Here is a 23322-nt window from a genome sequence, read left to right as displayed (position 1 = left end):
AAAAAAGTGCACTTTATCTTCCTGCTGAAAATAAATTCACTCCCACACATACACAGACCAAAAGCAAAAACACAACTATACAAGCTGCATTTCCTTTTTTTAATTACATTTTACATCTCAACGCCTCCGACACATTTTCCCTCCAGACTACGTAGTTAATTAACAACCGTCTTCTTTTGCTTGATTCCACCCGAAGGAGAAAAAACACGACTGCCCCCTATTATGATTCCTTGATACCGGCACCCTCCAGAAATGACTGCAGGTGCAGCCACAACAGCATGCCACTTACCTGATCCTCTCAAATGTAAGCCATCTGTATGATACTAACAGCTGATGACGTTGCCCCTGAATTAGCATTTTCAATTTTAAATGCTATACCAACTAAAGAATGTGTATAAATTAACTCTTCTGCATAGAAAAAAAGAGATTTCTAATAGGCATCAATGTCACTCTCATCCTGACACAGTCTCTGATGTGCACACTGGATGTTTAACAGGTCTTCACACAATAAGGCAATCAATCACCATGTGTCAACCTATTGCACTTTACTAATATTTAAAACCCATTCTGTGACAACCTCACAACCAGCTAGCTGTCCAGCCTCTAGCTTGCAAGAACTTGTTGTGCAAAGATTGAACCTTCAAGGAGAAATCTGTGACACTCTATTTTTCAAAATCCTCCCATACCTCATTCCCTCTGGCCTATTGCCACCGAGGTGGGAGGCATGTTCAAACAGGTTTAATTCAGAAAATGACATATACTATGCCTCAGCCGTATCACAACCGGAGGGCCAATTCAACCTTCAGAACATGTCAGCCTCTGATCTTAAAGCAAGTGTAAATCAGCGGTGAGTTAATGTTTTATTACCAAACACTAGATGTTTAGCATTTGTTTAACCTTTATCAGGATTTGCTACTCTTTTCCAATATAATTGCGAAAGAAAAATTGGCCAACGATACTTTGATGTTTACTTAGTCTAATTGGAACAAATAAACACCAGACATTGTTGTACAAGCATGTAAATGTTATGCAAATAATACATTTCTGGCTTATCTTTTGGCTGAAAATAGAGGATTGCCTCTGCAGCTCTAACAGTTTTTTTAAAGTAATATTTTATTAAGTAAGTAAAGACTGATTAATATGTGGAGATTAATATATAGAATACTTATAGTACCGATTCACATATTGTGCTATTCCTACTTCATTTGCTACAATCTGATTAACTTTATTCCAACATTGGAACTCTTTTACAAATTACATATTGCCATTTTGTGCCAACCAACGCAGACTGTCGTCATTTCACCCAGACAGTGTTTTATAAGTGGAAGGTTTTGCTCCATCCATCCAATCTCTATACCCGATCATGCTTGCAGGGCTGCAGCCTTTCTCCAGCAACCATTGCTGCTGAGATGTGGGGTACACCCGGTGCAGGAGGTCGGTCCAACGCAAAGGCAGAAGAGTTATTTTTGCAAAAAAAAAAAAACTTGTTTCAGAGTCGATGTAAATGCGAGGCACTTTCTCTTTCCATGTTAAATAAGTGTAAAATTTTGTAATGCAATTGAAGATTAGCAGAATTTAACACACTTTTAGACAAATCAAGGCCAGCACAAGCAATTCAAGAATTAATCAATTCCACCCTGTCACATTCTTGCCTTTTCTTTTTGGAAGTAAAATGTAGACTCTAACTTTAACAATAATTTATAGTCACTGCTTATTACTATTGAGACTGGTCTTTAGGAATCTGGTGCTTTTATTACCCTGGAAATAATGAGCCAAAATATATACAAATTTGTGCAGCTATTTGCTTGGCTTTGCACTTTGAAGCACACATCTGTTTTGCAAAAGTTTTGTGAATCAACAAGGTTATTTAATTAATGCAAATTCTTGTAATCTTTTATGTTATATGCACATTCTATGTCCTTAGATATTGTTTAAGCAAAGAAAAAAACCCTCGTTACTGCAAGTCTGAACATAATATTTCATATCACCAAAAGTAAAATTAGTGTCTCTGTGAAGTGACAAAGGTAGGCTGTTTTAGCACACAAATATAAAATATCAGCATGCACGACTGCAAATACCTCAAAGGGTGTGGTGAAGTGTACCAAAATCACAAATACCTTCTAAAATCCTAACAGGTTTCTTTTTGTGTAAATCACAGACCTCAGGAAAATCTTGAACACGCGTGCAAAGGGGCTGTTATCTTGAGAACAGAGGCTGGATGAAAAGCAGAAATGACTTGAATCATCCCACCTTAGGTATCTTTGCAGGTCGGACACAAATGATACTTTGCTTCATATTCACTGGAGTGAGCAGAGGATTTGGGCTACGCCAATTTCAAGCAATATATTGCTTGAACGTATGTGAAGTTATTGAGCCAGGGATACCATACAGAGCTATCAGGCTTATCTCTGTCAAAGATATCAGCTGGTAAAAGGAAATTCTTGAAAAACCCACAAGCTGTGTCTGTTCAAAGTATACACCTCACCTACGCTTTCAATCAAATCTTCACATTAGAGCAAGGAAAAGATAAAAATGTTTTAGCCTTGATTCTCCTTCTGTTTACCAATCTTCTAAACATCAGTCTGGGCTAAAGTTTAAATATTGGCACTTTTTATTCTTAATTCTATTATTTAGGTAAAGGCAATGCAGTAACTAGGTTTGTACTTTTACACAAGTCAAAAGATGAACTACACAAACACTTATCTGCACAAGAGATGCAACAAAAATTCAAACGGTTCATTTTCCCCTGCTCAGGGTTAGTACGAATCTGAGTAACAATGAACAATGACACTTATCAGTCTAGATGCTGTTATTGAGTAAATAGCACTTGCAATGCTGGCTGCAAATTCTGATAGCATGTGCATCACAGAGCTGTTTCTGTCAACATTGGATGGGAAAGGTTGTCAGTAATTTTCTCTGACAAAATGAATAATTCTTGTGGAAAATTACAATCCAGAAAGTGCATTCTGTCTTAAAGGTTAATGATTTCGTTTAAAAATAAATAAACGGAATTCCTACTATTTGTAAAATCTCTGTACAACATACAAAAGAAAAAAAATATGACAAATTATTTTCTTATTTAAACTTCCAGATAAAAACTGAAGCAACTCGGCACATCTCTGATTTGTCATTTTGTCTGAGGCACTGTCAGATGTTTATGTTGAATGTGATGAAAGGCAATTATACAACATGTGCCTCCAAAAGGTTATGGCATCTTTTATCCTGAAAAATAGGTTATGAGTAGAGAGAAATGATGAAGCTGACAAAAAACTGCTTTGATGTGTGAGTCAAGCTTAGTTTCTCTTGGTAGCAGGTCTTGACATATTTAGCTAAAGATCTAAATAAGACACAGTTACTAGGCTTCCACTTCTGTTCTCTGGTTAACCACTCAGTGTGTTTCTACATAAATAACTGAGAGTAAAACAGCAGCCGGCCAAAGGTGACCCATCACCTCTTTGATGAAACTCATGAAGCGGCCTCCGAATCTCCAGGGTTTATGTCGGTGGCACTGCAGTGAGTTCACAGTCATCTGTGGAGCGTGCTGGTATGAGACGGACACAATGTGGACAGCATCATAGGTCAGAGCTGCATCTGTCTGGAATAAGGGGTGAACATTATTTCAGCTGGCGGCTACAGAAAATAGTTTTCACACTGACATAACACTGAAAATCCATTTCATCACAGACACTATTATGGGTGGAAATTAACGCACACCACAAGCCAAATACATGGACATTTATCTGTCTGGTAAATTTGGCAAGGTTACAATTTAAACAGGAGAATGGCATTTAATTGCTTCAACTGTTGGGTGTAGAAATGAATGAGAGCTGCTCTGCTTTTAGATTGCTGCAAATCTTTTTATAAGAAGTGAATAGCAATTTTGTGTGACATTTGTGTGGTGACAGGTGCCAGGTGACACTGGCAACCAATCAAAATTTGTACAAACAAAATATCATATATATATATATATATATATATATATATACACTGCTCAAAAAAATAAAGGGAACACTTAAACAACACAATATAACTCCAAGTAAATCAAACTTCTGTGAAATCAAACTGTCCACTTAAGAAGCAACACTGACAATCAATTTCCCCTGCTGTTGTGCAAATGGAATAGACAACAGATGGAAATGATTGGCAATTAGCAAGACACACTCAAAGGTGTGGTTCTGCAGGTGGGGACCACAGACCACTTCTCAGTACCTATGCTGTCTGGCTGATGTTTTGGTCAGTTTTGAATGTTGGTGGTGCTTTCACACTCGTGGTAGCATGAGACAGACTCWACAACCCACACAAGTGGCTCAGGTAGTGCAGCTCATCCAGGATGGCACATCAATGCGAGCTGTGGCAAGAAGGTTTGCTGTGTCTGTCAGCGTAGTGTCCAGAGGCTGGAGGCACTACCAGGAGACAGGCCAGTACACCAGGAGGACGTGGAGGAGGCCGTAGGAGGGCAACAACCCAGCAGCAGGACCGCTACCTCCGCCTTTGTGCAAGAAGGAACAGGAGGAGCACTGCCAGAGCCCTGCAAAATGACYTCCAGCAGGCCACAAATRTGCATGTGTCTGCACAAACGGTTAGAAACCGACTCCATGAGGATGGTATGAGGGCCCGACGTCCACATATGGGGTTGTGCTCACAGCCCAACACCGTGCAGGACGCTTAGCATTTGCCAGAGAACACCAGGATTGGCAAATTCGCCACTGGCGCCTTGTGCTCTTCACAGATGAAAGCAGGTTCACACTGAGCACATGTGACAGACGTGACAGAGTCTGGAGACGCCGTGGAGAGCGTTTTGCTGCCTGCAACATCCTTCAGCATGACCGGTTTGGCAGTGGGTCAGTAATGGTGTGGGGTGGCATTTCTTTGGAGGGCCGCACAGCCCTCCATGTGCTCACCAGAGGTAGCCTGACTGCCATTAGGTACCGAGATGAGATCCTCAGACCCCTTGTGAGACCATATGCTGGTGCGGTTGGCCCTGGGGTTCCTCCTAATGCAGGACAATGCTAGACCTCATGTGGCTGGAGTSTGTCAGCAGTTCCTGCAAGATGAAGGCATTGAAGCTATGGACTGGCCCGCCCGTTCCCCAGACCTGAATCCGATTGAGCACATCTGGGACATCATGTCTCGCTCCATCCACCAACGTCACGTTGCACCACAGACTGTCCAGGAGTTGGCGGATGCTTTAGTCCAGGTCTGGGAGGAGATCCCTCAGGAGACCATCCGCCACCTCATCAGGAGCATGCCCATGCGTTGTAGGGATGTCATACAGGCACGTGGAGGCCACACACAATACTGAGCCTCATTTTGACTTGTTTTAAGGACATTACATTAAAGTTGGATCAGCCTGTAGTGTGTTTTTTCACTTTAATTTTGTGTGTGGCTCCAAATCCAGGCCTCCAATGGTTAATAAATTTGATTTCCATTGATGATTTTTGTGAGATTTTGTTGTCAGCACATTCAACTTTGTACAGAACAAAGTATTCAATCAGAATATTTCATTCATTCAGATCTAGGATGTGTTATTTGAGTGTTCTCTTTATTTTTTTGAGCAGTATATATATATATATATATATATATCAGCAGGAGGTCACAGAGTTCCTGTGATTTGATCAGACGTCACAATCTGTCCAGGCTGATGGAATACAGATTTCACAAATGTAAATCAGACTTACAAGCAACAAAAAAAAATCCTATAAAATCTGCACAACTAAATAAAATGTATATTTTAAAATCAAGCAGTAACATAACAAAATGTGGAAAAAGATCATTTTTGTGTATACTTTATGGATACACTTCATATTCTAAGAATAAACAAATTGTATGGTATCTGCTAATATATGACAACTTTCATGAAAAAGACAACAAAATTGCATTGTTAGTTGTTCTTTTAGAAAGTATGATTGTGACTGTTTTCCCTGAGATGGTGTGTCTGAATTTGTTTTTACTGTAAAGTGACAGCAGTCAGTGGTACACACTAGACTTTAATAAGATTTCATGCCAAATTCTACTTCAGACTCTCAGACTAAATCATAAATTAAGAATTAAGTATTTTTAAATAACCCACACATTCAGTAAAAAGTTAAAATCTTGAGTATCTTGTGTTCATCCCAGCTGGTAATTTTCTTGTATTTTGTCTTTGCTGTCGAGTCTGAATAGGCAAAGGTTACTATAATTTTAGTCAAAACAAAATGGCATAGAAGGTACCTATTCTTTTACAGGTGGGAATCTTTTAGTGTCTCGTGATTTGATTAAATCTTTGGGTCACAATTCCATTCTAAATCAATTTTCAATTTGAAGTAATTTTTCATAATGATTTCTGCTTCAGTCTATAGGTGTGCAGATAATTCTCGTGACATAGATGATCTCTAAGCCAAAATAAAATAATTTAAAAAAAAATTTCAATGGTTGTGCAATACTGACTGCACTACTTTTAAAACAAATCAAAATATCACGTTTTCCCATTCCGCATTTCAAGTGTGGAACTTGAAGAATATTACAAAATAGTCCATGAAAAGCAGTATTCATACTGTGCATTCGATTACTCTTGGACTATTCAGGTCACAAAAATGATCATTTGATATGAAAAACAAACTGAATATGTTTCTGATTTTGTAGTTTTAAAAATAAATTAAAAATTCTATATTTATACCGTCATGATGCCTTCCAGCAGGCCTGAATCTGGTTTAGGTGGAATTTGCCTTTCCATTGACCATTTCTCCACAATAGATGCAACCTGGGGGTTGTCCACATTGAGGATGCGAAAGCCAGTCATGTTGACACCACAAAAGCGATATGGCTCTAGATCGATAGCCATCAGGTCCTTTTTGAGAAACAAAAGAAAGAAACGAAAGGTTGTTATGCAGTCAGGCATTACTGAACATCTTGTGTTTAAAGTACATACTCTGTATCATTTGTCCTCATATAGAGATAGATTTGGACAGCATCAAATAAAAACAGAGAACTATCTATTTAAGATAGAACAAAGAATTTTTTAAACTTTGCATTATAAATTAAATCAGACAGAGCACTAGAGTTCGAAACATTTTTCCTAACATGGTCACATTTATATGAATAATGGCTAAACAGCCCAAGCAATAAACATCCCATCCACTTTTTTATTTTTGTAATTGGATTAAAAAAAGGCTTCTTTTTTTTAAGGCTGGCAGATTATTAATTATTTGCTTGTAAGCTTGGAAAATTAAAGAAAACACCAAAACAAATCATTTGTTTTGCATCATATTAATATCCCGCTCTTGCATTGCCTTGGCATCTTCAACAAAAAATAAATAGGAATTCAGTCTGAGCCTTTGTTATGTCTGGAGCAGTGATTGTATCTGATGTGTGAAGTCACATGTTGACACACGTCATGTGAAATTGGGCCGCGGGGCTTGGAAAAGACATTTGGATGAACATAGATATTTCATTAGCACCCTGTGGAGAAAGAGCCGGGGGACGGAGAGCATGTAAGACATTCACTAAAGGATGGTCATTGTTACCCTCTGATAAAGCTGTGTTTTCCTTCTTTTAGTGTGCAGAATAATTTCTCCTTTCCAATTGAAGTAAAGAGTAACCCAGATTGCCACAGCTGAAATGTCTGTGGTATAGATTTGAAGTTGGGAAAGTAAACTAAAGGAAACAGTATCTTTTGACTATAAAAATTTTATTTTTTCAATATAGCAAAGCATGTCCAATCCTCTCTTACTATGTCATTCAGTTTTATTTCACATAATTTAATTTAGGTAATAATTTGGTTACTGAGACTAATAACAACATCTCTTGTGAATTCCACATGAATTCGACAAGTAGAATTGTATTTACAAGTGGTGATTTGTTCTGTGCTTGTTTTTCATATTACAGAAAGTCACACAAATAAAAAAACGTATGAAAAGTTCTAGTTTTATCAGAACTAAGTATCACACACACACACACATGCGAAACAAAACACATATGTAACATGATCCTACATTTGCCTTATACAGAATTTTTTTCTGCAGTTGAAGATGCTTTGAGAGAATGCAAAGTGTTACAGTAGTGGAAAACATAACTAAGTTCTTAGCTTAAAGCTCTCTAAGATCGCTGTGGCAAGACAAGAGCTATGACAGTTTCATTTCAAAGGACAAGGAAGTTATTACCCCCAAGCTCTGTGCTTTTGCCTTTTCACGCTCTAATAAGTCGGCACTTCCCTCACCTCTGAAGATAAAACATAGACATCAGTGAACTCCATCGAGAGGAAATTGTATTGCCATGTACACCGTGCAAGAATTCATTACTTTGGATCAAATAAAGTTGCCAGGTATAATCTTCTTAATGGGATATCTATCAGTAAGACACCATATTGCAGTTTTAGATAGGTATAACACTGATCCTATCAAGATACCCATGTCTTATGTACAAAAAAATATAGTTGAGAAAATGCAATAAAACAAATGCATAAAAATGCTGCTGAATACACAAAAAGACAATGCAAGAATATAAATAATTTTCAGATTTCCATATTAAAGCAAAACAGATGCTACATGAACATGACACACCACATAACAATGTCATTGCTCCGCTGTCAACTGTGAGAAATGACACACATCATATCTGGACCCCTGTGTCATAACATATTATCACAACAGACTGGCCATGCCTGCAGAGACAGTGAGTGTGAGCGCTCAAGAGAGTCAGGAGACAAAGACAGTAACAGAGGGTGAAAGGAACAGCACAGAGCATGCTGCTTTGTATTCCAGTTCAATCTGCTGGTTCCCATTTAGGCAGGGTAAAGGAGAATAGCAGCACCCTACGGACACTTGTGTTGAGTTTTTTTTGTTTTTATTTTATCACACAAGGTGAGAAGGTCACTGCTATAAAGGCAGTTATTTTAAGTAGTTTACATTACTAGCAATAAAATAGTAAATAAAAAACGAACTGGCTGGAATTTTTTGTTTGTGTAGACATTTCTATTTTTAGACTTTGTACCAGAATATAATGAAGTTCATCATAAGACAGTGTCTACAAAAAGCCCTCATCCATGTGGATGTTTTACATCTTCATTGTTTTATAAATCACCATTAACAACAAAATTAAATAAAAAAATATTTAACCTAAAATAAGTGATTGCATAAATATTCACCCCCTCCAAGTCAGTAGTGACTGAACAGAGTCTGTACAGTCAGGTTTCAATCAGACTTGAATATCTGACATTACAATTTTACGTCATTCTTCCAAAAGTGTTGAACCTTTGTCAAATTGCACAACCCAAGTCCAATGCTTCAGGTCTTAAAGTCTTGCTTAAAGTCAAATGTTCTCTTACAGATGAAACAAGACATCTGCCAGGATTCCTCTATATTTTGCTGCATTTATTTTATCTTCCACCTTTACAAGAACTTCCAGGGCCTGCGACAGAAAAACATCCCCACAGCATGATGCTGCCACCACAATGCTTCACATTGGGGACGGTGTGCTTATAGTGATGTTCAAAGTTTATCTTTTACATCGTGTCTGGTTGACAAAAAGCTTGAATTTGGTTTTGTCAGACCAAAGAACATTGTTAATATGAGTTTTCTTCAACAGTGGTAATGGTACCCATTATTAAACTGATAATGGACGTTTCAAACACAGGTGTCTTTATAATACAATCTACTGAAAAGCACTCGGGTGATTTCCATTCCATTCATTGCTAGCACACCATCAACAATTGGCTGGACCTCTGTTGAATTTGGACAGTCACGTTAAAGAAGGTGAGCATTTATGCAATAACCTGTGTTGTGTTTGATATTTTTATTTATTTTTTATTATTTCATAGAAATCCGCTTTTACTTGTACTGTAGTGTTTTTTTGTTGTTTTTTTTGTCATGAAAAGTTTTGTTTATCATGATTTTTGGTTTGTAAAAGAAACAAAAGGATACAACATTCAAGGGGTGAGTACTTTTTAAAGGCACTGTACATGTTTGTAGTCTGATCTGTAATTTTTGCAGTATAATGTTACCTTTAATTTGTAATGTAAGCATTAATTTCACATTTTACCAAACTTCCCATTAACTGTTTATGTAATTCCCAAAGCAATAGGTCTAATCTTCATCAGTTTACGATGGTGAAACATTCAATTTTGAATCTCAATCTGGTGTTTTGTGGTGTTTCAAAGACTGCTGTTGACAGTCCTGTGAAGCAGTGTTTACCACTGCAAACCTGGGACTCCATTGTGCCTCCGACTTGTCAAACAAAATTGATGTTATGGACTGGATCCAAACTCCATTGGCAATTAGCCACTATTCATGAAAAATTCTAGCAGAGAAGAGATGAGAACAAACGAGACCATTTGCATTAACAAGCATGGTACATTACCAGAGTGGTGAAGATATAGTGGTAATACTCTGTCATCATCCCCATGGTCTGGGCCTGGAAGGATGCAGAGACAAAAACATGGAATTAAAGGTGTGAATGAAATGAGCTGGGGCAGGGAAAATTATTATTTTGTCATTTGAGAGTGTTCATTATCCCAAACAACATCTTTACAACAAGCAGCCCCACAAAGATTCAATAAAAGAGCAATCAGTGATGGAGAAAACATTTGTTTTAATGAGATTATTGACTCACATAATGATAGTTTTGCAAGCAAGATTCGGCTACCACTTGCTAATGTTTCTTAGCTATAAGCAGACTGTTGATTTACCATTTACTAACATGTCTTTAATGATTTTCTTTGTATTTAAACTGGTGGTTTGGGGCATTTGACGCCACCGCAACAGAAAAACAGAGTCTCAATCAAAGGCTTACTAGTCTTTGCATTATATCCAAACACTCCATCGCTGCGACTTGTTTCACTCCATCTATACTCAAAGGCATCACATCCACCATGGTGTCTGTGCTTTCCATTCTACTGTACCATGTGTTATAAAAAGAAAAAAAAACCCTCAAAACTCAAGGTTATGCAAAAGAGATGTTAAGCCTCTGTGGAGAAAAATCACCTCTGCAGCTAAAGACATCCAGCCAAATACCTGACATTGAAACTTTGTTTTATATATTTAATTCATTCAGAGGTTATAATTACTATTAGATATCTTCATTCAGATTCAAAGAACATACCATATATTTATTTTTATTATGTTTCAAATATTATCATCAATTATAGGGTGAAACCATGGGACAAAGGTATTTATTTTGTAAATAAGACACACTCATCCCTATCATTTTAATTTTCATAATCTGAAATAGAATATAATTTGAGTGACGCATGTTGCATGTCAAGAAGAAAATCCAAGAGCATGGCAGAGAGGTGATCTGTATTTTAACATAATTTAACTCCGTAGTGCTGCAAAACATATTATTTTGGGATTCATATTGTCAAACATGAATGATACATAGACTAGAAGTGAAGTACAATTATTATTATTTTGCCTTGTAATCTGGTTGTAAAGGAAAACTGCATCTAGATGTGGCGTACATGAAGTTCAAACAGAGCAACAGAATTCAGAAGAAATGGGATTTTAGAGATTTTAAATATGGCACAGTTGCTGGTGGCAGACAGGCTGGTTGGAATTACTGGGATTTTCACGCACAAACATCTCTTGGCTTTATGGAGAATGGTCTATAAATTAAAAACTTTCTAGTGACCAGCATATGTGCAAATGACAATTTTTTGCTCATGTTAGAGGTTAGATCAGAGTGGGCAAACTATTTTATACAAGGTAATGTAGAAATTAGACAAAAGCAATACTGGCTTAATTAACCACTTCTTCCAACCAAGGGACGTAGAAAACCACCTCTGAAGGCCCAACATGTCAAATCTAGAAGCAGATGGTCCACTGCAGCAGAAGACCAAAATGAGTATAACTCCTGTCAGCAACGGACATGAAACTGACTACAATTTATAGAGGTTGCCCGAAACTGAATAACTGGACTGACTTTGTACACCCCTGACCTATGTACAAAACATTCTAAAAATAGAAACTCAATGTTTTGTCAGATATTTTAGAGCTACTTACTGTAGCAACATCATTTTCAAGGCTGGGGGACAATCAAAGGGTTGTACCCGTCTAAAAGATTGTTCTCATTGCTGCTGTTGCTTCATCTTTATTGAGACAAATTACACAAAGTGTCATGGCAGAGGAAAAGTTTTCATAGTTTAACCCATAAAACAATAATATCAGAAAAACATACCTGTTGCTTGCTGCTATTACCATCACAGCTAGAGCTTTTAATTGTCACTCCAGTAATCTTTTTATTGAACATATATTCAATTGCTGTAATAAATCATCATTGTTATTGTTCCAAGGCACACAAACAACCTCTGGATAAATAAAACAGATTAAAATATGTCATATTGAAACTGAAACTTGATGGTGCAACTTGTTTGCCTCAAAGTTTTATCTCACGACTCCACTGAACAAGACACTGACTTCTTTGCATTAGATGTGCACTCTGGCTAGGAGCGATCATGTCATCTTCTATCACAGCAACAATAGAGGACTGAGCTATTTAAATAACTTTTTTGGCAATGATGCCTTTGGCAAGCATATTAATATACGTTGACAGAAATCTGTAGAAAGGAGGGGGATTTAACAGCCTATTCTTGACATCTATAAAACATCAGACCACCTACACATTCATCACTTAGTGCAAAATGCTGACAGATCCCTGTTGACTGACATTTATATCAAATCACATTTATGTTCTGTTTCAATAAGAAAGCATAACACGGTGTTAGGTTTGGAATATGCAAATATGCTTTTGGATTGATCCATTTTCACTGTGCAGCTTTGCATCCATAAACTGTGTGAAAGAATGCATTAAAACAATGAAATTCACAAAATGGAAATATAATCTACAGTCAAACAGGTTGTGACTAATCGGAACCTTAAGATATAAAGGAGGCAAATATAATGGTGCAGTGCTGCATGCGTATAATTTTAATGTTCCGTGGATGTTTTTGTTTAAATAAGAAAATTAATAAATATTCTCCACAAAAAATAGAGACCTTCACAGAACAGATGTCTTGATGCCGACAATAATTTACACACAGCTTGACTCTGCTTATGATTAAGTGATTTATAAAGGCAATTTGTGGCTCTAGATTTTAATTAATGGTATTACCCTTCATTTTGGCTGAATACATATATAAATGTTACCCGTCTAAGCCATAACTGTAAGAAAAAACAAAAAACAAAACCAAAAAAAACATGTATCCACTGCTTTCACTCCACACTACATTACTGCACTACTTAACCTAGGTGTATAACATGAATTACATTGAAGTTTTTGACAAAATATGAATATGTTTAAGAGACATTAATACTTTCAGGAAGTAATGCATGAGTGCATCAAATATTGTTCTTATCCCCTTAAGCATCGGAACGCCTGCATTCCGTTTTTCCATTGGAGAACAGGAGAACAGTCTCTTCTTCAGTGCATCTCCAACTGTGCAGCTGATGTGTTACAGATCTCACAGCATTAGAACCATAGCTGAGGTAACTGAAGCTGGAACTGGTTAGATGGGAACCTAAAGTTCTCTAGTCTTCTGGTTTGATACTCAAGGTTGTCTATAAGAGTTTAGAACTCACCTGTTTGAGAATTTGTGCAGCCATGTGGTGACTGCAGTCAAAGATGATGCGGAACTCCCGACTTCTCTTCATTTCCTTTAGAAGAGGCCTTGTATCCTCCGTATCTAGAGGAAGCTGGCGGATCTTTAATCGAATGTTATACCTTGATGGGGCCATTATCAGCTCCTGTAACCTTATTAGACCTTGCAGAAAACAGCACAAATAAGGCACAGCTTTTTCTGTTACTAGAGCACAGCAGTTTTTTTTTTGTTTTTTTTTTACAGACATACATTTGTATTTAAAAGTATGCAGTTATTTGTAGTCTCCTCACCTGTGCTGTCGTCATACACAACAGTGGCTGTTTTCCATTTAAGATACTGCACGAGGTCCAGAATGGCATAGCTTAATGATGAGTAATCTGGGTATAAATTGGCATAAAAAGTGTCCCTGTTGTCCATTGGGTGATGTTTCCACCGCACCTGGATGTGTGGCACTTCCAGTGCATTGCAGATGGACTGCACAGCATTTGAAGATGAGCTATGTGAAGGCCCAAATATTGCAACCACGCCTAACGACAGCTGGTCACAAGCTAATGGAAGGAAAGAGATGAGAGCTTGATAATGGGTACACTTGCTGTGCAGCACCTAGAGCAAGAAAAATCTAATACAAGATTTTAAATGCAAATGTTACAGTTATTTATTTCAGAATAACTGTACACGTAGGGGGCTCTGATGTTGTTCCTCTAAACTAGAGTTGGAATAAAAACTTCCAGACAAACACAACCATAGGGAAAACCACCGACTTAAGCATTTGTCAGGGGTTTTGATCAAAAATGACTTAGAAATGACAACATAACAAAGCAGTCAAAATTAAGGTAACAATTGTTCAGAAAACAGCCATTTACACCCTGGTTATGTGTTAACTGTCACATTGCTTGTCTTAAGCCAGTCCTGAACAAGATACATCAAATGAAAGTTAGTTGGGACGACGACAGAAAGTTCTAGACTGGTACTCTGTGGTCCAAACTCCTCTTTACTAAAGTACTTTTTTGGTGGGGGGAAAGCAGCAATACATGCAAACACATTCCAACCAAGCTTAAAAGGCATACTGTACACAACATGAACAACATTTCAATGATATACTTATTTATTAAGATTTACAGGGAGCGACTCGCTACCAGATGTGGTAAATAAATTCAGGTGCATCATGTCATTCTTATTAAAACAATTACGTTTCTCATTAAACAAGAATACATTGACGTTATAACGAGGTGTTCTTTTAAGTCTTTATTTTTTCTTATTTAAGCAATAAAGTATCTTGTCATAAGATTCAATTCTCATTTTCATAAGAAAGTTTCCTATAGAAACTAGAGGAGTTTTATAAATTATTTTAACAACAAAGTTTCTTATTTTAACAAGATATAAAATTACACTCATGACTGCTTGTGACTTGCAAAAAAGGCATAGAGGGGATCACCATAACTCTCCTTCGTCTGACCCTTTCGTTAAGATTATATTTAAAAATCCCAAGAGGTTTTGCCGTTTACTGTTATGACCTTTCTTACTTAAAAAATAATATATTTTGGTTTCATTGAGAGATAAATTTTGGCATAATGAGTTTTTAAATCTCATTAAAACAAGATTTTTTTTTCTTTTTTAGCAAGTTTTCCATTGCATTATAAGGAGGAAATTTTCTTGTTTAGATAAGGTAATGTTCCCGAATTTATTTMTTTTGTGCAGTTGAATGCTTCTGTAGGAAATACTCATATCATTGCATTAACACGTCCTTCAAGTAACATCACTTACCTTTTCTTGATGCTTCAAAGCTGTCGTAGATATTAATCCTCTGTATGTCGTATGTTAATGTTGTGTTTGGCAACAAAGTCCTGTTTCTGTTTATATTATTCACAGCAAATTTAAAGGCAAGTTCTTCTGCACTAACAAGTGAAACAGGTCCGTCTGTTTGCTCGAAAATCCCACCTGAAAAACAAGAGACAAAAGCACACAAGGTGGTCATGAAATCTGCTCCCAAACATAAACAGAGGTGAAAAAAGATATACAGGCATAGTTTTGGGTAGTCACAGACAGGAAAATATTGAGAGACATTTGCACTTAGGAATAGCAGTAAAGGCAGCAGTGCACATTACATGAGGTATTGAATTTACTCTGCAAACATTCAGCAACCCTCTCCATTTTCAGGGAATACTGAAAAAACCAATATGAGCTTTGAAGTCTGAGGCCGTAATGGATTTAAGGAGCGTGTATGTATGTGTGCGTGTGTGTGTGTGTGTGTGTGTGTGTGTGTGTGTGTGTGTTTGTGCTTGTATGTCCACTCCATCACAGCAGCAGAATATCTTAAGCGCTTGTCTCTCCATTAGGATATCCTTTCATTTCACCTGAATACCACATTGGTGGAGCAGATAACTGGACTTCAGCACTGTTCTTTCACATAAAATTCAAAGAAAAGCTTTTTTTTTCCTTTTAAGATGGCATAGACTACAGCTCAAAACTTACAAAACATGTCTATATCAACATCAAAGTAAAGTGTTGCTTCAGATGGTGGTGAGCGTTAGACCATGAGTTCAGCTCTACACCCTACAGTGTAGAGAGAGAGAGAAAAAAAACTGTTTTATTTTAATATTTCAAGTATTTCTCAAGTTTTCTCAAGTTAATCCATAAAATAAGGATCTGTAAAAACATTAAAAGATATTAAAGAAAAACAGTGTTGCTACGCAATGCACTGGCAGCCTGCCCAGGGTGTATCCCACTTCTCACTCAAAGAAGGCTAGATATAGATACCACCATTTTAGGATTGTTATAGATAGACTGATAATATAATGCACTTCAGTGATTTTTAAACGCATGTTGGTTGGCAAACTGTGCAGAAAACATACATGTTTTGTCTCCATCAACAAGGTTCAGGCAGAATTTTGGTTGGACATTTGACCAGACGTAATTTGAACTGTTTCCCTGGCACAGAACCAGTTTTTAGTTCACAAATTTTCAGTAGAGGTCAGGGTCAATCTAAAAGGTTAATATTAGCCTGCATTCACAGTTTGAAGACCGTGGGCCCAAAATCTGAATTTGACTTCAATCTTCAAGTGCTGACAGTATAGGTATATACTTTACAACTGCAAGAACATGAAGAAGGTGTACACAGTGCTCTTTTTTCCTTTTTTATATCTCATACATATATCTGCAAGGGGAAAGTAGACTGTGTACTGTATTTTCCGCACTATAAGGCGCACCTAAAAACCTTCAATTTCCTCAAAAGCCGACAGTGCGCCTTATATATGGACCAATTTTGAACCACAACAGGTCTAGCAACTACGGTAAGCAGCCGCCAATTTCATTTTGCCTGTAGAAGAAACACGCGATGCATGCTGGGATAGTTGTCAGAACGCTGGTTTGTTAATAAAGTTTGACTGACCTATCTATCTACCGACCTGATAATCAAGTCGTCTGCAGATCATTTAGCACCACGTTCTCCACGAACATGCTGTGTGCGAACGGAGAAGGGTGACCATCGTCCGGCCACGCCCCGGCCCAGTCAAGGAAGGCTCTCCTCGCCGACCGAGGGGGGAGGGGGGGAAGAGAGACAGAGACTGCGGCGGCAGCGTGCCGGTTGGTCTGTGTTACCCAGAAAGCAGTTGGGCACAATATCGCAACACCAACACTGTGAGTGACGACTGGGGCAGCCTACTATATAAAGTACCATTTCTTTATTATTACACATCCACATTTGTACGGGACGGGTGGCAACCCTAACTGTAGCGTCTGTTCTATGCGCCTTATAATGTAGTGCGCCTTATATATGAAAAAGTTTTAAAATAGGCCATTCATTGAAGGTGCACCTTATAGTGCGGAAAATACGATGTGGTCTTATTTTACTCTTCTTGTGAGATGTTCTTTGTGTTCATCAGAAACTGCATGGGGAAAAATCTGTCTGAAAAAAAATCTGAAAAATCTGTTGGTTTCAGCAAAAACTGCTTTGGTAGCACCAATCTATACATTTAACAATTTGAAACCAGGATGTGTGGGGTTTGCAGAGATAATTTTTTTAACCTGCTGCACATTTCTTGCTCTTTCACAAAGTAACCATCCAGACTGCTACAGCTGCAAAAACAGCTAAAAACATTGTCCAATTCAACACCTTTAAACGTGATGCCTGATGTTTAAAACCAAAATATGTGAAGAACCACAACTCATGGCTAATTGGTAAGACTATGAATGTAGCATCTTCTGTCAATTGGAAGACAACAAAGTCACCCTGTGGCTTGGCAACAGACTAAGAAGACAGCTCAGACAGCTTCTTAAAAGATGTTTGCAAAAACATCAGTTTACGAAGAGAGATTCGTTCCTCAAGCTCCACTCTCATCAAATTATCCCTCTCTGTCAGAAAGCAAAATGTCTCTGCTCCTCTTCTGTCAACAAAGTTAAGAAAGACAATTTCCACTTTTATCAGCGACTGAATGTCTGTCATCAGGTTTACTTTTATTCATCATTTGAGTCACACACACAACCTTTCAAAAACCTTTCCACATTTCAATACATAAAAAATATGTATAACTAAAGTGGAGTTATAGTTCTGGCTCCAGTATTTCTTTGACTATTAAGAATATTATCTCTGTGAGAATCTAAATTTTATAAAAAAATAATAACTGATTAAAAGGTTCAATTGAAGTTGCTGGTGGTGATCTATGGACATCACCAAACAATTAAAAATCCAGCTTTGGAAATGAAAAAAGGCTTATTTAGATTCAAAAAGGGGGTGGCTAATGATCAACAAATGTCGAATAACAGATAATTGAAACCATATTATTCATGATAAGGAGAAATCCTTAAGATAGCCATGTTATAAAAAAAATCTACACAGAAGTGACATCTATTAGAGTGTAACTTTGTATAATTGTATAATTTTTTTATTGAACTCATGAATATTCTGATTATCATAAAGATCTATAAACGGAATTCTAATGAGTTTGTTTAAAAAAAGGAATTTATTAAATTCTAGCATAAAATTAAATTTAAACTTCTCTGTATGTAAAGGTAACAGACTAAAACTAGAAACATCCTAGGATAACTTAAGGCGGCTGCCTCAAGTGATCTTGATCAGCGGATTTGAAGTTGGTGCAGTTAAAGCTTTGTCCTAACATTCTGCTCCTTTAATTTATTTCACCGTTTTTACATTGTTGTGCGATATGATTTTTGAAACATTTCTTTTCTACAGTGGGAGTCTGACACTGCATCACCATACACACTGATGAAGGAGGATATATTTTGAGATCTATGGTAAAGTTTCAGACAGCAAGCAACTAAAAATCTTCAGCATCACCTGAAGCACTGAAGAATTAATGGAGGCTACAACACTATTTTGGAACCAGCGCTTTGTGTGCCTGCTAAGCTGTTCAAACAAAGTGGTGCAGCATGGCGAGCTTAGTCAAAGAGAACAAGGGAAGACAGAGTAGCATAAATCGGTTGTTATGAGGTTTACTGAGATTCTACGCTAATAAAAACACAATTAGTTATGGTGATAAATAATACTGGAAAATCCGTATGAGAGGTGTATTCAAGGAAGTACATACAGTTAATGTGTAACGTGACACAACATGAGTGAATAATATACAGGGGCGCCGACAGGAATCTTGGGCCCCATGATTAAAAATTAGACTAGGCCCCCATGTGCAGCTAGTGTTACAATTTCTTGACCCATAAAAAGCGTAATAATTTTAAAGGCTTGCAACTGCCTTGCTTTTTTTGGTTCAATACTGATATGAGCACAATATTTACTGCTCATGAATTTTACATGCAACAGTCTGTATACAGTATGCAAATAGGTTGCTTAAATTTTTTCTTAGTTTTAGATTACTGAAAGGTCTCTCCCCACGAGCAACAGCCATCTAGGCAGCGTGCAAAATATACATGAGGCAATCCAGACTTCTCAAAAATGCTTTGTTGCATTTTATTCAAGCTGCAATAAATAACTAATAAAAAATATGTTTTCTCCATATTTGTTAAAGTTGTCACCATGTCATGACAGTTTGTTATGAGACAGATAATCTGTGAAAACAATTAATCTCCTCCACCTGCTTGCTGAACTACTATAACTGGCTAAAGTAATGCACCGTTCCGAGAAAAAACAACCAATCGGAACCAGGAGGAGGGTCTTAGTGCTGCCAGTCAACTTGATTTACTTACTGCTAAATGTGCTAACGGTGGAGAAACAACTTATCGTAACAGGAAAATAGTGTATCTGCCGTCATTGGTAGCTATGCTAACTAGACTGAGCATTCACAACAGGCTGTTCTAGCTACAGCGTAGCACAGAGCAAGGGGAGGGAGAATGAGCAGCCACAAAAGATTGTGATTGACAGCACTATAACCTGCCTCCTGCCTCTGATTGGTTGTTTCTAGATAGCATTGGGAGAGGGCAGAGGAAATGGATTTTTCACAGATTTTCTCTCATGTCATACTTTCACAACATAATGACAGTTTTAACAAATATGTAAAAAAAATCAATCAATAAATAAATAAAAAAACTAACATACTGCAGCTTTAATTTCACGTAGGAGAGGACAGGTCAGGAGGGACTTAGAGTTGCTGCTGACTGACCCATCTGTTAAGTGTGGTAAAAGGTACAAGTACAAGTTAAATATATGAATATCTTGGTAATTTATTTATTTTCTTCACTAAATGCTAGTGAAATGGAGGCAAACAGTCTGCAGCTAAGGTAACTATGCTAAATGATTGATAATCTCACAGTCTACCCACCTCTCTCGGAGAAAAACTGGGTTACAAATTGACACCCTTACCTTTTTCTCTCTTCCTTTCCTTATTTTTTCGAAAACCTGATTTTATAATTTGTCTTAGTAGCATAGTAAGTAACTGCCACAGTCGTTCTTGTTTTCTACTGACTGCTACTGAACATGGGAATTGCATGGGATTGCCACCGTCCAGTTAAATTCGGATTGTCCAGTATTTGGATGTTAAATGTTGCGTTACATTTTTTTTTTTTTTTTTGTTCCGTATTTCTACAAATGTCCGATAGAAAACATGTGCTAAATAACACACAAATCAACACAAAGTGTAACAATAATGACGAAAATAAAACACGGAAAATATTAAGGTCAGCTAAATTGTGGTGGCGGGAGCTAAAGGACCCCCAGAACGCTGAGGACTGTTGCTGTTGTGGTTGCCTAGAGACAGACACTATGCAGCCGCGTCTTTTTTAAAACGTCCTCGATCCGATACTCCACCATGTCCTTAGAAGCAAGAACTCTTGTCAAGATACAGACGTGAGAGGGAAGACGCAAATCCCAGGCTGAACAATATCAGTGAGGATGAACATAGGCAATTTAAAAAAAAAATGCGTCCATCTTGGCGCAGTGATACCAGACAGAATGGATCAGAGAGAAACACACAGACGCAGAGCCGTCAGAACCTAAAGAACCACACGTCAGCGACATGGTCTCTCCTGCAGGCTGATATGGTACAGAACGTTTAGCCATGATTAAGTTTTTTATTGTGCTTTTAGACTATTATGGTTTGATTATTTGCATAATAGTATCAGCCAAAATAATATAAATGGCAATTTAAAGAACAAATAATACAAATAGATTAACAATAAATGCATTAATATGTCCTAATTTTAAAAGGTTTGTTAGGCCTTTCTGTACGTTTTATTTGGAAATGTTGATATATTTTATGAATACATATTTCACTATTATTTTATTAAAGTGGCTTACCAGTTTGGATAACCTGACTTCTTATCAATGAAGAAAAAAAACATGCTAGCCATAAATGCACCAGATACAGACCTGCAGCCCCCAGGGGCTGTGTTTTTTGATGACTTTCTTCCTATTGACATAAAGTACCAAGTATAGTCATTGCATTGTACACAGTTGTTAATAAATTATGCTCATCTACTGTAATTTGAATTTATAAGTAGAAGCCTCTGCCAAAACATGTTGCAGCACATTGCTAGTAAGTTGTCAGATAAAAGCTACTGCTGTCCTCCTCTATTATAAGACAGATCAGTTTGGGTGTTTGAAAGTTAATAACATGGTTTCTCAAGCTACCGGCATCATGCTTTTTAAGCATCATCATGTCATGAAAACGTGGTATTTTGATTCAACATTATTACTCTGAGAATCTCACACCAGTCCATGTTCTATAAAACGGTACAAATGTAATTCGTGTTCATGTTAGATGCCTCAGGATTATAACAATCTAAAAATGTTTATTTTACAGTGAGACGCAACACATTTGCATCATCTTTGTGTTTTAGTTGTGTGGTGGATTTTGCACTTCCATGGTCCATGATATTAACACTACCTGTCAGGATGGTATTATTTTACTAATCCCAGAAAATGTCTGGTTGTAGAGAGCTACGCTTGAGAACGGTGACCTGCTGATGCCCCAGAACAGATCCTGTGTGCCTGGATCACAGAGTCATATACCTCGGTTGCTGTGGGGGAAATGGTAAACCTGGAAGCCAAGCTCATCTTACTATTTATGACTCAAAGCCTCCTCTGGATTGCAAGGGGGATGTGATGCATAAACCTGCCCAGTGGAATGCGTCACATTAAAATAAATGAATCCTTCCATTTCATGGGGAAATCTCATTAGAGTACATTAAGTAATTGCTGGAGTATATAGTAATTTGACTGTTAAGAGGATAAAATGTGCATTGCTCAGAAGCACTCTAAAAAATTTAATAAACACTAGGAATCCCGGCTTCTTGGGAGGAAAATCCTGCAGATAATTTGCTCCGCCTTTCTCCAGATATCTGCCATAAGCACAATACGGAGGGCTTTCTGCAGTAGACCTCATGCAACGCCATCAAATAAAGGACAAGCTGTTCCTTTTAGCATCATCGGAGATTCTGGTCTAATGATGCAGAGATTGGGTGTTTACTGGGCCCCGTTTAAACAACTACGCTGAGTGTTCGTTATCGTAGTGGGCGTGCATGAATTGGGATGCATGAATTTCAGATTTTGTTCCTCGTGAATCACAGTCAAAAGGCTTTAAATTAGCATGTCTCCAATAGACAGGAACACAAAGGCCTTTAATTAGTCTCTAAGGTCTTACCACAATATATAAATCAGACACTAATTGCAGCTGTTTCCATAATTTGTCCTTTGAGGACTTTGTGGATCATCTCTGTTTCAAAGCCACATAAGGATGTGCGTGAATAGCAGATGATTAAAACTTTAACAGAATGGATCACCTAAACTTAGTACACCTCGGCAGACTGTCGCTCCTGGGTTTCATCTAAGGCGATTTACTACGTAAGGCCATGTTTAAGTAGTTTAAACTGCGCATAGAAAGAAAATTTGGCACTATCAGTAATGTGATGCACTTCATAATTTGGTGAGTCCTTTATTTGCTTACTTGTTGCCTTTCTTAAGAATCTTCTCTATTGAATGCTATACTTGTCTCTTACCTTCAGGTGAAAGATTTCTAGCATGGTGAGAAAGTATTTGCCCACTGTTTTCTGTTTTTATTTTTTGATACATAAACAAATCTGATTATCATACAAAGATAACCTGAGGAAACAAAACCAGCTTTCCAATGATGACCTCGTTTTGAGAGGAAACACAGATTTACATCTGCATCAAAACCTTCATATTGTTTTTTTGTTTGTTTTTTTTTACAGCAATTACAGACCATCAAGCAATCACCCTCATGTTTCCTCTCATGTTCTTTTTCTGTAATGTGTTAGGTTTGTGATAGACTTAAATAGAAACACCTTTCAAAAATTTTCACTGTTTTTCCTGTCCATACAATACTGAGTTA

General features: G+C 37.4%; 1 protein-coding gene and 1 long non-coding RNA gene across 4 annotated transcripts in view; one reads left to right on the top strand and one right to left on the bottom strand.

Moving 5' to 3' along the window:
- Nucleotides 1-23322, bottom strand: part of grik3 (glutamate ionotropic receptor kainate type subunit 3) — a 118177-nt gene that overhangs the window by 37215 nt on the left and 57640 nt on the right. The window contains exons 1-9 of one of the 3 annotated variants that reach the window (XM_017309650.1): nucleotides 20337-20521; nucleotides 20073-20140; nucleotides 16040-16120; nucleotides 15332-15505; nucleotides 13858-14115; nucleotides 13548-13729; nucleotides 10333-10386; nucleotides 6656-6826; nucleotides 3452-3595 (exon numbers count right to left, since the gene is read on the bottom strand). In XM_017309650.1, coding sequence (XP_017165139.1) covers nucleotides 3452-3595; nucleotides 6656-6826; nucleotides 10333-10386; nucleotides 13548-13729; nucleotides 13858-14115; nucleotides 15332-15505; nucleotides 16040-16046 — 990 coding nt within the window. In that variant the 5' untranslated portion in view covers nucleotides 16047-16120; nucleotides 20073-20140; nucleotides 20337-20521. Of the gene's footprint in view, nucleotides 1-3451; nucleotides 3596-6655; nucleotides 6827-10332; nucleotides 10387-13547; nucleotides 13730-13857; nucleotides 14116-15331; nucleotides 15506-16039; nucleotides 16121-20072; nucleotides 20141-20336; nucleotides 20555-23322 lie in introns of those variants that run through there. The other 2 variants (XM_008431114.2, XM_008431115.2) reach the window with 2 other exon arrangements.
- Nucleotides 20756-22148, top strand: LOC103477813 (uncharacterized). Its single transcript, XR_535701.2, has 2 exons — nucleotides 20756-21013; nucleotides 21908-22148. It is a non-coding gene; the product is annotated as an uncharacterized LOC103477813 (long non-coding RNA).

The sequence above is a fragment of the Poecilia reticulata genome, linkage group LG16 (assembly GCF_000633615.1).
Source record: "Poecilia reticulata strain Guanapo linkage group LG16, Guppy_female_1.0+MT, whole genome shotgun sequence".
Lineage (NCBI taxonomy): Eukaryota > Metazoa > Chordata > Actinopteri > Cyprinodontiformes > Poeciliidae > Poecilia > Poecilia reticulata.
The sequence above is the reverse complement of the archived record's forward strand: the minus strand, read 5'-3'. Positions and strand labels throughout refer to the sequence as shown.